Here is a 16,902-nt window from a genome sequence, read left to right on the forward strand (position 1 = left end):
ATGGAGTTATGTTCCGAAGACCCCGTCGCTAAACAGCTTGGGGGCTACTGCCCCTCGTGCCCTGATATCTGCTGGAGCCATGCCCCCAGCTTGGGGGCTACTGCCCCTCGTGCCCTGATATCTGCTGGAGCCATGCCCCCAGCTTGGGGGCTACTGCCCCTCGTGCCCTGATATCTGCTGGAGCCATGCCCCCAGCTTGGGGGCTACTGCCCCTCGTGCCCTGATATCTGCTGGAGCCATGCACCCAGCTTGGGGGCTACTGCCCTTCGTGCCCTGATCACTACTGGAGCCATGCTCCCAGCTTGGGGGGAACTGCTCCTCGTGCCCTGATCACTACTGGAGCCATGCTCCCAGCTTGGGGGGAACTGCTCCTCATGCCCTGATCACTACTGGAGCCATGCTCCCAGCTTGGGGGGAACTGCTCCTCGTGCCCTGGTCACTACTGGAGCCGTGCACCCAGCTTGGGGGCTACTGCCCCTAGTGCCCCAATCACTCCCCACACGTTCTCCAGCTCTTCCTTCAGCTCTTGGTATTTCTCGAGCTTCTTGTACTCTTATTTTCCTGCCATCGCTCAAGATCGCTACATCCATCACTCCCGCTGTCTCCTGACGTTTGTCCACCACCACCATGTCAGGCTGGTTGGACCAGTCACCAGTTTATTGGTCTGGATCTGGAAGTCCCTCAGGATCTTTGCTCGATTGTTCTCGACCCCCGTTGGAGGTGTTCTCCATCTGGACTCTGGGGTCTCCAGTCCGTATTCGATACAGATGTTCATGAACACTATGCCCACAACCTGTTTACGGCGTGCCTTGCCTGCCAGCATCTGACCCCCTGCCGTGATGTGCTGCACTGTCTCGGGGGCTTCTTTGCCCAGCCTGCACCGGGGGTTCTTTCTGGTGTGGTCGACCCCGGCCTCTATTGATCTTGTGTTTAGGGCCTGTTTTTGTGATGCCATGATCAGTGCCTCCGTGCTGTCTTCCAGCCACTGCTATGTTTTTCCCATGTCGGCTACCACTTCATTTGTTGGTCGTCCATGCCATGCAGGGGCTTGTCCTTCCATGATAGCCCCTTTGGTTCCTCCTACTTGCTGGGCTTCTGTTGCCTGGGGGATTCTCTTAGCAGGTCGTCTGAGCACTTTCTGGCCTTATCTCTGAAAACTCTGAGATGGAAATCTGACTGCTGGAGTTCATGTGGCCAGGCAAAGTACTTAATACTGCTGGCAGTATTAAATAAGGAGGGAACATTAAAACTAAAATGTTCAGACATGGCTTTAGGTATCATTGGAGCAGGAGGCGAACTCAACAGCCTGAAGCACCATTACACAGAGCATGTTTGTGTGGACTGAGCATTTCAAGGCCAACGATCACCAAGAACAAGTTCAGCAACAGATTGATTGTTGTATCATATACAACAGGGGTCCCCAACCACCGGGCCGCAGCCCGGTACCGGTCCGTGAGGCCTTTGTTACCAGGCCGCAAAGAAAGAACAACTAATGTATACAATTTCCGTTGCATCGATTACTATCGTCTAAAAGGTGTTTTATTTTGACAGGATTTTCTCCAACGTAACAATCGCGTCTTGATACGTTGCGAAAAAAAACCTGTCTTTCCCTCAGAGCCAGTCTCTAAAACAGTGGTCCCCCAACCACCGGGCCGCAGGGACTTTTTTAAATGCTCCTCTTAGACAGGGTGTTTGACTGTACTTGTACCGTAATACATACTACTGTTTGACTGTACTTGTACCGTAATACATACTACTGTTTGACTGTACTTGTACTGTAATACATGCTACTGTGTGACTGTACTTGTACTGCTCTAACATTCTATCTAATAAATATATTCATCATCAGGAGTCTGACTTAAAACACAGTTAGACTCCAGCTACACCAGGAAAATCTCCTATAACAAAACAAGCCTCTCCACTGATCACTCAGTGATCACTGGAAACACACAGCAGGTTGAAATATATCAGTAAAGTACTGAAAAACATAACTGTAGGGGGATTCTTGATTTGTTTTTTACAATTCCACTTCCTGTACTGGAACAAGCAACACAAACAATAAGAACCGCTCATTTCAAACACAGGATTCGCTACCACTGTAGTTTTCATGAATCAATCTGAACTCTCTCTGGCCTCAGCCCCTTTTTGCTTTTAGTAAATCCTGCCATGTGAGGTGTCGGAGGGTAAATTGGGCAATATGGCTTTCTATCCTTAGTTAGCTAGAAGGGGGCTGAGAGGGGGATTTAAACTGGATGCGTTCACTTTGGGAGAAGAGAGAAACATCAGAGATGGATACTTTTATGCTCTTTTCAGCCCTCTCTAGAATATTTTAAATGTCATCTGGGCTGGGCAGGGTGTCTGCAAGCTGCACACACACACACACACACACACACACACACACACATTAAAAAGGCAAAAATCCCACAGAAAACCGAACCCAGGGGAGATATTTTGGCCTGTGCTTCCTTTTCCCTATTTTCCAGCCAAGATTTTGGGAAGATGGTTTCCTCCCACTTCCCATGCTTCCAGATTCAGCAACAAGAGATACACACTTGGTTCTAAATATTGCTGTCAAGACAAATCCAGCTGCAATCCCTGTGGATACCTTAACTTCTCGAGATTGTAACGCATCAGGAAGAACTCCTGTGAAATAATTCCATACTGGAAAAGCCAGCTGTTTTGTGTACACGTTCTCCAAATTATGATTGGAACAGTTGTACTTTTAGATTGTCTGGGTGAAACATACTGCGAAACACACAAATTAAATCACTGCAGGATTTCAGAATGATGTAGAACTTTTGAATTTCTTCACTTACTTGATTCTCACAAATGATTTGCCATTTTTGTCTTTTGTGGCGGTGAAATGCGAGCCGTTAGTGAATTCAAAAAAGAAACTGTGCCAGAGGTTTTTTTGCTTTTTTTAAGTTTGCTTTATTGATTTTATGTTGCTTATTTTATTTCAATGTTTAATCAATGTAACAGTTAAGAGTTTTTGGAAGCCTGTATGAGAACTGGGATACCTCAGGGCTGTGGACTAAGATGTTTTGAGAAAAGGACCACGTATGAATCTGCCCTATTTAATTTATGTCCAGCTGTTTGGTTTCTTTTGACTTCTGTTGAAAGACATAAACAGCTAAGAGGGATAAGCCATTGGAGCCATTTTACACACACAACATGCTCCATACACAACTTGGAAAATGTCAATGTTCATCGTACATCCTACGAAGAGAAGAGGGCCTAGGTCAGGTGAGGGGCGTGGATGAGTCTGCGTGGGCTCTTCTACAGCAGGTGATGAACAGGAGGACGTGGGTCAGGTGAGTGTCCATCATTGTGCGACCGTTTAAAGGTGATATTTAACCTTTCAACGTGTCTGCACTCTGGATTAATGGGTGAGACTCGAGTGGGCTAGAAGGTGATCCAACCAGAGCTTTGTCATTCCCATTCATTCTACTTCAGTGTCACAGCGGATAATAACTTCATTTTTCAATCGTTTACAGACAAACAACTACCTATTATGAAAGTTGTTGAATAATTTCCCTTACATTTATTCGTTAGTTCAATATAGATTAATACTGTATTCAATAATCTACTCAGATGTGATTCAGATGTACTGCACTTCGATCCGCAGGTTCCATCCTGCACCTCCTCTTCTGCTCCCAAAGAACCTTCTGTGCTTCCTGGTCCACTGTGAGCTTACATAACGTGGCATCCTGGCCAACACCCCCCCCCCCCCCCCCACACACACACACACACGAGTGTGCATACAACTGTGAGAGGGACAGGCGCTCCAGTTCACTGATCTCCATCACAGCAGGCAGAGCAACAACACTCTTAGAATGCACACCTAATGTGGCATGAGTGTAGGCTGCAAAATACTACTATACTACTACTACTGGACTTTTGGCTTGTCCCCTGAGGGGTCTCCATGGCAACCCAACCTACTCCACTTCAGCCTGTCCTTTGCATCGTCCTCCCAACACCAGCCACTCTCATGTCCTCCCTCACTACGTCCATGTCTCTTCTCCTGGGTCATCCTCTAGTCCTGTCCTTTGCATCGTCCTCCCCAACACCAGCCACTCTCATGTCCTCCCTCACTACATCCATGTGTCTTCTCCTGGGTCGTCCTCTAGTCCTGTCCTTTGCATCGTCCTCCCCAACACCAGCCACTCTCATGTCCTCCCTCACTACGTCCATGTCTCTTCTCCTGGGTCGTCCTCTAGCCCTGTCCTTTGCATCGTCCTCCCCAACACCAGCCACTCTCATGTCCTCCCTCACTACGTCCATGTCTCTTCTCCTGGGTCGTCCTCTAGCCCTGTCCTTTGCATCGTCCTCTCCAACACCAGCCACTCTCATGTCCTCCCTCACTACGTCCATGTCTCTTCTCCTGGGTCGTCCTCTAGTCCTGTTCTTTGCATCGTCCTCCCCAACACCAGCCACTCTCATGTCCTCCCTCACTACGTCCATGTCTCTTCTCCTGGGTCGTCCTCTAGTCCTGTCCTTTGCATCGTCCTCCCCAACACCAGCCACTCTCATGTCCTCCCTCATTACGTCCACTAATCCTGTCCAACCTGGTCACTCCCAAGGAGAACCTCAGCATCTTCATCTCCTCCACTTCTAGCTCCGCCTCCTGTCTTTTCCTCAGAGCCAGTCTCTAAAACAGTGGTCCCCCAACCACCGGGCCGCAAGGGCTTGGTTTAAATGCTCCTCTTAGACAGGGTGTTTGACTGTACTTGTACCGTAATACATACTACTGTTTGACTGTACTTGTACTGTAATAAATTCTATTGTTTGTACTTGTACTGCTCTAACATTCTATCTAATAAATATATTCATCATCAGGAGTCTGACTTAAAACACAGTTTATCTACAGCTGCCTGGCTTCATTAACGAGCAACGAAGAGTTCAAAACTGCTTCGGCACAAAGAGAACAAGAACCTGGATTAAAAGACAAGAACCTGGATTAAAAAACAAGAACCTGGATTAAAAGACAAGAACCTGGATTAAAAAACAAGAAACTGGATTAAAAGACAAGAACCTGGATTAAAAGACAAGAACTTGGATTAAAAAACAAGAAACTGGATTAAAATACAAGAACCTGGATTAAAAGACAAGAACCTGGATTAAAAAACAAGAAACTGGATTAAAAAACAAGAACCTGGATTAAAATACAAGAACCTGGATTAAAAGACAAGAACCTGGATTAGAAAACAAGAACCTGGATTAAAAAACAAGAAACTGGATTAAAAGACAAGAATTTAAGAATTTATGAAATTCGGTGAACATGAAGGACAGAAGCAATTATTGAGAGCAAAACTAATGGTGAGTAGATACTGGTGTAATACTTGTTTAATAGTTATTGAAAGTGAATAATATGAAGTTTATAGGTAAGATTATATTCCTCTTAATTTAATTACCCCCCCCCCCCCCGGAAACAATTACCCCCCTCCGCAAAGCAATTGGCCGGCATGAAACCGGTCCGTGGCAGGAAAAAGGTTGGGGGCCGCTGCTCTAAGGCTAAGCCATACATCATGGCTGGCCTCACCACTGTCACCCGCACACACGCACACACACACACACACACACACACACACACACACGCACACACACACACCTTACAAATTCCATGATTCAGCATTTCAATATGTGGCTTGATTTTAAAAATACACACAAATCAGTCTTTCTCTATTGTGTAACGATAGACAGAAGGGCACTGACGCTTTTGTGTCAGGGTGGAGCAACAACTTCAGAGTACCGTAATTCCCGGTGTACAAGCCGCTACTTTTTTCCAATATTTTGAACCTTGCGGTTTATGCAACGACGCGGCAAATTTACGTATATTTTCCCACTTTCTTTACGAGCCGTGTTTCGTTAAAGCCTATTTATTTTCGTTACAAAATTAACGCCCGCCCGCCCGGAGGGAAAGCCCCGCTTGCGGTAGCTGGGGAGATCCGCCGGACCGCCGTACCCGGTCCCCGCCGCCTATCCGCCATCCGCTACGCGGCGTCGGACGCGCCGCGTAGCGGGGAAGGAACCCACCCCCTCGACCTCCCGGGCGTCCCCACCCCTGCCGCACCACGCTCCCGCGGACGGAGGATGAGGGGCACGGGGGCAAGGGGGACGGGGACACCCCGCCAGGCGCGCGCGCGCGCCGCGCAGCCTCCGACGGGCGGGGAGGGGAGGGCGACGGGGCGACTGCTCCCCCAGCCGCGGCTCGAGCCCAGCCCCGCTTCGCACCCCAGCCCGACCGACCCAGCCCTTAGAGCCAATCCTTATCCCGAAGTTACGGATCTGATTTGCTGACTTCCCTTGATCTAACATGCCAGACGCTGTTCACCTTGGAGACCTGCTGCGGATATCGTTACGAGCCGTGTTCCGTTAAATATCATTTGTCTCAATGCACTTGCGGCTTACGAATATGTGCGGCTTATTTTAGTACAAAATATATATTTTTTTTAATTCAGTGGGTGCGGCTTTTTCACAGGTGCGCATAATAGTTCAGCAATTACGGTACACATGTCCACCGGATCCTAGAACACTTCATTCCATTTTAAACATGCTTCAGCTGCAGCTTGCCGGTTTCCTTCACAAACATGTACTTCTAAGTTGTCATGTGTTCTTTAGCATGTCGCTAAGATACACGCTAAATTTGCCCGCATTTACCATAAAAGAAAACAGAACTTTAGGAGTTGCTTGGGAAACCTGAATCACTGTAAAAACTAAAAGTGTTCTGTGGTCTGAGCACAAGCATTGTAAATTACTGCCACTGTGGAATTCCTGGCACGAACTCTGCCAGCACTCCAAGGCTGAGAGGGTGGAGAAAGCTGGCAGAAGCCTGGACTGGACTGGACTGGACTGGACTGGATGGATACATCCACATTCATTCCTTAGATACTTTTTGTATGTCTGTATTACAGCAGAGAGAAGGGGGCGCTTGTTTTGATGACAGTAGAAGCACGAGCTAACACCCAGTGACACATTAGCGTTTATACACAGACAGCACAGACCTCCCCCAAGCAGCTCGTTGCCCTCCTAGCTGGATCTACAGCGTCCACACGGTGATCTGGATCAGCACCAGAAGGTTCTACATTGTTCTTGGTGTCTTTATAGAGTAGACCAACCATGAAAAGTCAACGTGAATCAGAGCTGATTTTTAATCCGTAAATGAGGTTGTTAAAGGTTTAGAGTTTTTCCTGGCCTCATTGTGGATCAGAGCCGGAACACATTTTGCATGATGGTGCATATCGGACCCCTTTATGACCGTGACAAGATAGGATTTTTTTTTAAAGCCTCCATTATAAGTAAAGGGGAAAATCCGAATTGCTACAGCATCCATAATCCGGATGATATTCAGTGGTAAGATAGAGACCACACCCCCCCCACCCACCCCCCCCCCCCCTGCATGTGTCAAATTCCATAAACACCGGTCAGCAATCAACCAAGATATCGATAAACAAATTCTGAAGCTCCATTTACTGCAATGTTACAAAAATGAATCAACATTTCCTAAAAATGTAATCGAGAACGTTTTGAGTTGTGACTGACAGACAGACAGGCGTACATACCAGATCTCCACCTGATGATGTCACTGAACTCCTCATTAGCTCCTCCCTCTGCGATGTCACCGTGTGATGCCATAGCAGCCAATAAAGTTGATAGTTGATTGGTCGAGACTGTATGACACAGAACCGGGTCCCAGACCACAATGCAACAGTCCTCTGATGACTCCTGTGAGAGTGAAATCATGAATGAAGTCTCAGAACATTTAAGACTGTTTAGTTTCTTTCCGCTTTAGTGCAACGTTAACGTTTGTACGTCACAAAGCGTTCCTGAAGAGTGGGGCGGGGTTAAGGTGGGGCGGGGTCAGGGTGGGGCGGGGTTAGGGTGGGGCGGGGTTAAGGTGGGGCGGGGTCAGGGTGGGGCGGGGCGGGGTTAGGGTGGGGCGGGTTAGGGTGGGGCGGGGTTAAGGTGGGGCGGGGTCAGGGTGGGGCGGGGCGGGGTTAGGGTGGGGCGGGTTAGGGTGGGGCGGGGTTAAGGTGGGGCGGGGTTAGGGTGGGGCGGGGTCAGGGTGGGGCGGGGTTAAGGTGGGGCGGGGTCAGGGTGGGGCGGCTTGCTGAAACACTCGTGAGACTTCATCTCCGTTTCCATGCAGCAGCGACACACAAGAAACCATCTGGTTGTTCACCAGAGCCAGAGGATGATGATCTGTGTGCACCGGGGCTGATTGTGTGTTTGTTTGTGTGTTTGTGTGCGTGTGTGTGTTTGTGTGTGTGTGTGTGTTTGTTTGTTTGTTTGTGTGTGTGTGTGTGTTTGTGTGTGTGTGTGTGTGTGTGTTTGTGTTTGTTTCTTTGTTTCTTTGTTTCTTTGTTTCTTTGTTTCTTTGTGTGTTTGTGTGTGTGTGTGCGTGTTTGTGTGTGTGTTTGTGTGTTTGTTTGTTTGTGTGTGTTTGTGTGTTTGTGTGTTTGTGTGTGTGTGTGTGTTTGTGTGTTTGTTGTGTGTGTGTGTTTGTTTGTGTGTTTGTTTGTGTGTTTGTTTGTGTGTTTGTTTGTGTGTTTGTTTGTGTGTGTGTTTGTGTGTTTGTTTTTGTGTTTGTGTGTTTGTTTGTGTTTGTTTGTGTGTTTGTGTGTTTGTTTGTGTGTTTGTGTGTTTGTTTGTGTGTTTGTGTGTCCAGTGCTCTTTAGAATCACATTTAACATTTTCACTTTCACAAATGAAAAGATTTCAAATCTGACTTTTTCCATTTCGTTTTCAGATTACGGTTAATCTGGGCTTTGTTAAAAGTGAAGTGTTTTCTCAATGGCTTTAGATAGCGTTTATTACGAGCACCAGATTATAAGCCACACCCACTAAATCTAAACGAAAAGAATGTTGGTACATACACGTCTTCTGATCTAACCTCCTTTCCTGTCTACACTTCTGCACTTCCTGGTTCCACCAGCAGGTCTCCTTATCTCCTTTCCTTCCAGAAGACACACCCAGTCCTCTCCTACCTGTGGAGCGTAAGAACTTCTCCTCCTCCTCTAACTGACCTCCTACCTGTGGAGCGTAAGAACTTCTCCTTCTCCTCTAACTCACCTCCTACCTGTGGAGCGTAAGAACTTCTCCTTCTCCTCTAACTCACCTCCTACCTGTGGAGCGTAAGAACTTCTCCTTCTCCTCTAACTCACCTCCTACCTGTGGAGCGTAAGAACTTCTCCTTCTCCTCTAACTCACCTCCTACCTGTGGAGCGTAAGAACTTCTCCTTCTCCTCTAACTCACCTCCTACCTGTGGAGCGTAAGAACTTCTCCTTCTCCTCTAACTCACCTCCTACCTGTGGAGCGTAAGAACTTCTCCTTCTCCTCTAACTCACCTCCTACCTGTGGAGCGTAAGAACTTCTCCTTCTCCTCTAACTCACCTCCTACCTGTGGAGCGTAAGAACTTCTCCTTCTCCTCTAACTCACCTCCTACCTGTGGAGCGTAAGAACTTCTCCTTCTCCTCTAACTCACCTCCTACCTGTGGAGCGTAAGAACTTCTCCTTCTCCTCTAACTCACCTCCTACCTGTGGAGCGTAAGAACTTCTCCTTCTCCTCTAACTCACCTCCTACCTGTGGAGCGTAAGAACTTCTCCTTCTCCTCTAACTCACCTCCTACCTGTGGAGCGTAAGAACTTCTCCTTCTCCTCTAACTCACCTCCTACCTGTGGAGCGTAAGAACTTCTCCTTCTCCTCTAACTCACCTCCTACCTGTGGAGCGTAAGAACTTCTCCTTCTCCTCTAACTCACCTCCTACCTGTGGAGCGTAAGAACTTCTCCTTCTCCTCTAACTCACCTCCTACCTGTGGAGCGTAAGAACTTCTCCTTCTCCTCTAACTCACCTCCTACCTGTGGAGCGTAAGAACTTCTCCTTCTCCTCTAACTCACCTCCTACCTGTGGAGCGTAAGAACTTCTCCTTCTCCTCTAACTCACCTCCTACCTGTGGAGCGTAAGAACTTCTCCTTCTCCTCTAACTCACCTCCTACCTGTGGAGCGTAAGAACTTCTCCTTCTCCTCTAACTCACCTCCTACCTGTGGAGCGTAAGAACTTCTCCTCCTCCTCTAACTCACCTCCTACCTGTGGAGCGTAAGAACTTCTCCTCCTCCTCTAACTCAGCTCGACCGATCCGGTATAACTTTCTTATTTACGTTGATCTTCATGTTCACTTTGGGACGTTTTTACTCCGGATGTCATTCCTGATTCAACTCTCTGCATTTATCCGGCTTGGGACCGGCACAAGGAGAAGCTGGAACCGCTACGTTAGCTCCTGCTAACTGCACTACCCTACTCCCCATGCGGCAGCATTGTGTGCTTTACTGGTTGTCTCTTGTCTTGCTGCAGCTTTATAACAACCTGCATTTAGAGTTCATGTTTGTTTGGTGTAACTTTAAACGCTCTCTCTCTCTCTCTCGCTCTCTCTCTCTCTCTCTCTCTCTCTCTCTCTCTCTCTCTCTCTCTCTCTCTCTCTCTCTCTCTCTCTCTCGCTCTCTCTCTCTCTCTCTCTCTCTCTCTCTCTCTCTCTCTCTCTCTCTCTCTCTCTCTCTCTCTCTCTCTCTCTCTCTCTCTCTCTCTCTCTCGCTCTCTCTCTCTCTCTCTAACACGAGGTGTTACTAAATGTTCGGGTTTAACTCTGAGGACTGTCTGCGGTGTTTGGGTCCTGTTCATCTCCGGATTAAAACGAAAACCACGTGAGAAGTTGTGCCTTTACTTTAGTGAAGGTCCGGGGACTTTCATGGACTCACCTCTGCTGTCCCCGGGAGCCTGGAGCCGTGCCCGGTGCCCGGTGCCCGGTGCCCGGTGCCCCCCTCAAAACAAGCCGATAAACCAAAGTAGAATCGTTTGAAACGTCAAAAACTTTAAAAGAGTCATTAATTAAGGACTTTCTTACGAGGTCCGGCGCGCTGACTAGCTCACTAACCAGCTGACTAACCTGCTCACTAACCAGCTCACTAACCAGCTCACTAACCTGCTCACTAACCAGCTCACTAACCAGCTGACTAACCAGCTCACTAACCAGCTCACTAACCTGCTCACTAACCAGCTCACTAACACTTCCCGCCTGGACCAACCCGCAGCTCCGCAGTCCGAACACGGAGGAACGTTTACTCCATTTCCCGGCTGCCGCCGCACGACTCCCGACTAAAGTCTCCCAACTTCGCTCCTGCTGCTGCTCCGACTCTTCCCCGGCTGCCCGTAGCAACGTCAAACTCACAGACATCCCATAATATCGACTGGCTGTCGCGGGATTTCGACACAGGCATGAGTGGAAAAATACGTCCGCCATCTTGGAAGTTGTAGTCTGCGCTGAATAACAATGTTATTACAAAGACTTCAGAGACTTATTGGACTGTAAACGTGTTATTACATAAAATGCACACATTTACTTGTATTTAGTTTTAAACATATTGTATGGCTCTCAGCCCAAAAGGTTCCGACCCCTGTGATCTGTTTTCTCATGTTTAATAATGTGAAAGGGCGGTTTAGCGCCCTCTTGTGGTCGTTGTCCTGAAGGACCCAAACAGAACCGAGAGGCGCTCCGGAGCTAAAGACGCTTGTTTTGGGCTTGTTTATTTGTCTCGCGAGATTCTTTCTGTGAAGCAACAGCGCCGCCTATTGTTATTTTATTATTTTATTATCACATGATCTGATTCGGACGTATTTTGGTCTGGCTTCTCTTGCTATGAATACCGTTCAGACCAGTGTTTGCCCTTTGAACCAAACCCTTTATACTTGAGATATGAATGAGATCCCTATGCTAAATGTATAATGGAAACAAATGGAGTATACATAGTGAATAATAGTATACATAGTGAATAATAGTGTACATAGTGAATAATAGTGTACATACTGAATAATAGTATACATACTGAATAATAGTATACATAATGAATAATAGTGTACATAGTGAATAATAGTATACATACTGAATAATAGTATACATACTGAATTGTATAATGGCAGTAAACAAGATGAAATGAATACAAAATACAAAGGCATGAAGTTCATGTTCTGATATCAGAAGATTTCTGAGGTGAACAAAGGAAATACAAATACTGCATGATTAATTTAGCAGCACCAAGTGACGAGCTTCAAAGGAATAGTTTTCTCCGACATTGTGAGCATTAAAACAGTTTACCAGGAGTGGGGTTCGAACCCACGCGGACAAACGTCCATTGGATCTTAAGTCCAACGCCTTAACCACTCGGCCATCCTGGTGCGCACAAGGGTGAGCGTCCTTTTAACAAATCTTAAATATACTATATATGATCTATCGTTCGAGCGGGCGCTGCTTCGTAATCAATACAACTGACGGTTACGCCGTTCCAGCAGCTAACCGGCATAACCGGTTTAGCATCCCGCGTTCCGCGAGCCGTGAGCCGCAACGAACCTGAAAGCACCGCGTCGAGTTAGTGACGACAAACTGTACAAAAGTACACAAAGACAAGTGTCGATCATTCAGTTTAATGATTCCAGAATGTTTATGACGTCACTGGCGAGCCTCCGTGGGCCCCCTGCCTGTTGACGGGGGGGGGGGGATGGTTTGCTCCTCCCATCCCGTTCGGGTCGGATGGTTCACCTTCAGCGTTCTCAGGTCCCTGGTTTGCTCCTCCCATCCCGTTCGGGTCGGATGGTTCACCTTTAGCGTTCTCAGGTCCCTGGTTTGCTCCTCCAATCCTGTTCGGGTCGGATGGTTCACCTTCAGCGTTCTCAGGTCCCTGGTTTGCTCCTCCCATCCCGTTCGGGTCGGATGGTTCACCTTTAGCGCTCTCAGGTCCCTGGTTTGCTCCTCCCATCCCGTTCGGGTCGGATGGTTCACCTTTAGCGTTCTCAGGCTCCTGGTTTGCTCCTCCCATCCTGTGAGGGTCGGATGGTTCACCTTTAGCGTTCTCAGGTTCCTGGTTTGCTCCTCCCATCCCGTTCGGGTCGGATGGTTCACCTTTAGCGCTCTCAGGTCCCTGGTTTGCTCCTCCCATCCTGTGAGGGTCGGATGGTTCACCTTTAGCGCTCTCAGGTCCCTGGTTTGCTCCTCCCATCCCGTTCGGGTCGGATGGTTCACCTTTAGCGCTCTCAGGTCCCTGGTTTGCTCCTCCCATCCCGTTCGGGTCGGATGGTTCACCTTTAGCGTTCTCAGGCTCCTGGTTTGCTCCTCCCATCCTGTGAGGGTCGGATGGTTCACCTTTAGCGTTCTCAGGTTCCTGGTTTGCTCCTCCCATCCCGTTCGGGTCGGATGGTTCACCTTTAGCGTTCTCAGGTTCCCGGTTTGCTCCTCCCATCCCGTTCGGGTCGGATGGTTCACCTTTAGCGTTCTCAGGTCCCTGGTTTGCTCCTCCCATCCCGTTCGGGTCGGATGGTTCACCTTTAGCGTTCTCAGGCTCCCGGTTTGCTCCTCCCATCCCATTCGGGTCGGATGGTTCACCTTTAGCGCTCTCAGGTCCCTGGTTTGCTCCTCCCATCCCGTTCGGGTCGGATGGTTCACCTTTAGCGTTCTCAGGTTCCTGGTTCGGTTCTAAGCCCAACCCCGTTGAACAGTCGTCGCTCCAGTTCTTCCACGTTTCAGGAGAACAGGAAGCGGATTTATCTTTACTTTTTATTGTTGAATTGATTTAACGGAGGCCTTTCAGCCTGTCCCCTCCCCCCATTGGACTAGAAGGACACAGAAACACTGATTGATTGATTGATCTCACATTGATCTCACTCGTTTGCCCTGAGACAGGAGCAGCACTGCAGGAACGGATTCCTCTTCTTGTACCGTAACGCCTTCTTGATGTGGACATTGACCGTTTCCACGTATTGATCGGCGGCGTTCACGTTAGCCTCGATGCTATTGATGAAGGAGCCCTGATCCTCCACCATGACGGCCAGCTGGAGGAAGAGCTGCTGCACCTCCTTCATCCTGGCCTCCAGCTCCACCAGCTCCCGGTGCCTGCCTTTGATCTCACACATGGCCCAGCGGGACGAGCGTGCGCCTCGGGTCTGCAGGCTCTGGGACAGCTCCGCCCACCCGCCGCCCCCTGCGTGCACCAGCGCGTCCAGCTGCTCGTCCGTGATCTCCGTCCCGACGATGGAGGCTTGCCTCTGGATCCTCTCCCGACACGTGCTCCTCTGCAACTCCTCCGCCTCGTTGTAGTCGGCCATGGCGGCGTGGAGCGCCCGGGTCAGCGTGGCGTGCTGCAGGCGGGCGATGCGGCCGGCAGCGGAGGCGGGACCCTCCCTCTCCTCCACGCCCAGGGCATGAAGACGGGCGTACAAGGCCTCCCCTCGGTGCCGAACCCCCTTAGCGATGGACTCAGAATCCTTCTTGAGGAGGGTGAGGCGCCGCGTGGAGGTGCCGAAGCGTCGGTTGTGGGCGCTCAGACGCTCCACCTCCAGGCGGAGCGCGGAGATCTCCCTTCGGACGGCGTGAGCCTCTCTCAAAACACCATCAATTGCTGTCGAGTTCTCAAACACCACCGCCTGCTGAGACGGGGCGAGGTCGCCATCGACCTCCGGTCCAGATCCCTGTGACTGGGGGGGGTCCTCCTCCTCCTCCCCCTCCTCCTCCTCCTCCTCCTCCTCCTCCATTGCCTTCAGCCTCTCCAGCATGTCCCGCATTCTGCCTGAGGAATCAGAGGAAACGCGTTGGTTAATAATAATAATAATCTCTTTCTAGTATACAGTAATCAATATAATCAATATTCAGTCATAGACACACTAGGCTCCTCCCCCTTTATCTGATTATTCATGTTATAAATATATGTCAGTAATCTCTCTCTCCCTCTGTTTGTCCCTCTCTCTCTTTCAGGTTCTTCTGTCTGTGGCGCTGCAGAACCTGGACCTGTGTCCCTCAACGCTGATGTCCATCGCTAGCATTAGCATTTATGGCTTTATACATTTAGTTTTTGTCTGCTCCTGCTCTGTCTCGCCCCCCCCCCCCCCCGCCAGTCAGACAGATGGCCGTCCACCATGATTCTAGGTTCTGTCCAAGGTTTCTGCCCGTTAAAGGGAAAGTTGGGTTCTGTGTTTCCCTGCTAATCCTGTAAAGCCTTCAGATGACTTCCTGTTCTGATCTGGTTTATATAAATAAAACTGAACTGAATTACGCGTGCTTGTGTTGTTTGTGTTTGGGTTGTTTGTTTGTGTTGTTTTGTGTTGTGTGTTTGTTGTTTGTGTTTGTGTTGTTTGTGTTGTTTTGTGTTGTTTGTGTTTGTGTTTGTGTTCACACACTGGCTGCCATGCTGCTGCTACCGGATGCTAACATTCAGCTAATGCCACACAGTTAATTACAGCACCAGTCAGTAGCATCAGAACAATAGCAGGGTGTGTGCGTGTGCGTGTGCGTGTGCGTGTGCGTGTGCGTGTGCGTGTGCGTGTGCGTGTGCGTGTACACATTCGCACCAGGAACCAGGAGGAAATGAAGCATTTCGTTTGACAGAGAGGCTCTAGGCCAGACATGGGCAAACCACGGCCCGTTATGCTTTTCAATACGGCCCGCCGAACTTGTCCAATTACCAAAAAATTCAAAATCATAACTTTCATTTTGTCCCTGCAATACCCGTGTTTCACCAGCAGATGGCGCACTGACAACCGCGGTGGCGTGTAGCGAATTACTCTTTGCATTAGTTTTTTTTCCCCCATTACTCTCTGACCCCGTCTGTAGAAATGAGCGGCTCAAAGAAAAGCAAAGTAGACGGTGAGGGCCGAGTGTTTAATAAAGAGCGCACAACAAGATTTCTTTTCACCGAAATCCGATCTACGGCTGCATGTCTGATATGCCAAGAAGCCGTTGCGGGTTTTAAAGAATATAATATCAGCCGTCACTTTGCCACAAAGCATGCAAACTACGCCAGCAAGCAATCAATGCAAGAACGGGAGTTCTGCCGTCGCTTCTCTGATTTAAAGAAAATTGACGCATCACTTCAGCTGGTGTCCCGTCCCGTCACAAGACCCTGAAACCGACCCGCAGGATCTGCAGCTGGAACTGATCGAACTTCAGTCCGACTCCGCCTCAAAGGATAAGTTCAAGTCTCTTAGCCTGAATGACTTTCATGCCTCACTTAACGAAGCAACGTTTCCAAACCTCCGGAGGACGGCACAGAATATGCTGTTGTTTGGCTCGACCTACGTGTGTGAGCAGACGTCCAGCGTCATGATCAATAAATCCCGTTCTTTTAATGAAGTGCGCATTTATGCACAGCAGTGGAACAACAATGAGTGCAGCAGAAATGATTGAGATTTAGTATTTCGTGTTTTGATATGTTTTGAATGTTGAAAGTGATCATCTTTTTTCAATAAATGTTGATTTATTTACGTGTTCAAGTGAAATTTATTAAAAACAGATGCAATCACCAGGTTTGACAGATCACAGTGTCATTGCTATTTTAATCTATTTACATTTCTCCTCACACCGTTGTGCCAAAATATGTGTAAATGCTGCATCTTGCATATTCATTGAGACAAACGTACTACCTGGATAAAGGCTATTTTGCACATTTGAAAGACGCAGTTCTTCGTACACACTGTTAGTAAATCGGGTTGTACATTTATCTGTGTGTGTTTACTGTGCTATGAGGTTTGCACACGACACACAGCGCTTTAGTATATCTAAACACTCATCCAAATGCTCCTGGCCCGGCCCCTCTGTCAAAATTTCAAACCCAATGTGGCCCGCACGTCAAAAAGTTTGCCCACCCCTGCTCTAGGCTGAGTGTTTGTCCCCCCCCATTAAAGGACACTCATCTCTGCAGTCTGAGGATGGACACAGAAAAGACATTTCCTCATCCTCATCCTCATCCTCATTTCAGTGAGAAAACAAGCATCCATTTATTAAAGCGGTCATGATGCATGATAGCAAGTAAATCCGAACAGTTAAATCGGTCACAGAACCCCCCAGAGGGGCAGCGCAGCATTA

General features: G+C 48.6%; 2 protein-coding genes and 1 non-coding gene across 3 annotated transcripts in view; all 3 read right to left on the minus strand.

Annotated features, from left to right (window-relative positions):
• The window catches only part of LOC137909688 (utrophin-like), a 43,420-nt gene extending 32,437 nt beyond the window's left edge, over positions 1-10,983 (minus strand). Inside the window, exons 1-2 of the mRNA XM_068754149.1 lie at positions 10,757-10,983; positions 7,563-7,725 (exon numbers count right to left, since the gene is read on the minus strand). Coding sequence (XP_068610250.1) covers positions 7,563-7,635 — 73 coding nt within the window. The 5' untranslated portion in view covers positions 7,636-7,725; positions 10,757-10,983. The remainder of the gene's footprint in view (positions 1-7,562; positions 7,726-10,756) is intronic.
• Positions 10,984-12,147: 1,164 nt separating this feature from the next.
• trnal-uaa (transfer RNA leucine (anticodon UAA)) lies at positions 12,148-12,230 on the minus strand. The gene has a single exon. It is a non-coding gene; the product is annotated as a tRNA-Leu (tRNA).
• Positions 12,231-13,706: 1,476 nt separating this feature from the next.
• On the minus strand, positions 13,707-14,606 carry LOC137909689 (syntaxin-11-like). The gene has a single exon (XM_068754150.1). The coding sequence runs from the start codon at positions 14,604-14,606 to the stop codon at positions 13,707-13,709; it is 900 nt and encodes a 299-aa protein (XP_068610251.1).
• Between the last annotated feature and the right edge of the window lie 2,296 nt (positions 14,607-16,902).

The sequence above is a fragment of the Brachionichthys hirsutus genome, chromosome 20 (genome assembly GCF_040956055.1).
Source record: "Brachionichthys hirsutus isolate HB-005 chromosome 20, CSIRO-AGI_Bhir_v1, whole genome shotgun sequence".
NCBI lineage: Eukaryota > Metazoa > Chordata > Actinopteri > Lophiiformes > Brachionichthyidae > Brachionichthys > Brachionichthys hirsutus.

Excerpts from the sequence above, each read along its gene's own strand:
- LOC137909689 (XM_068754150.1), bottom strand. The coding sequence starts at position 14,606 with ATGCGGGACATGCTGGAGAGGCTGAAGGCAATGGAGGAGGAGGAGGAG.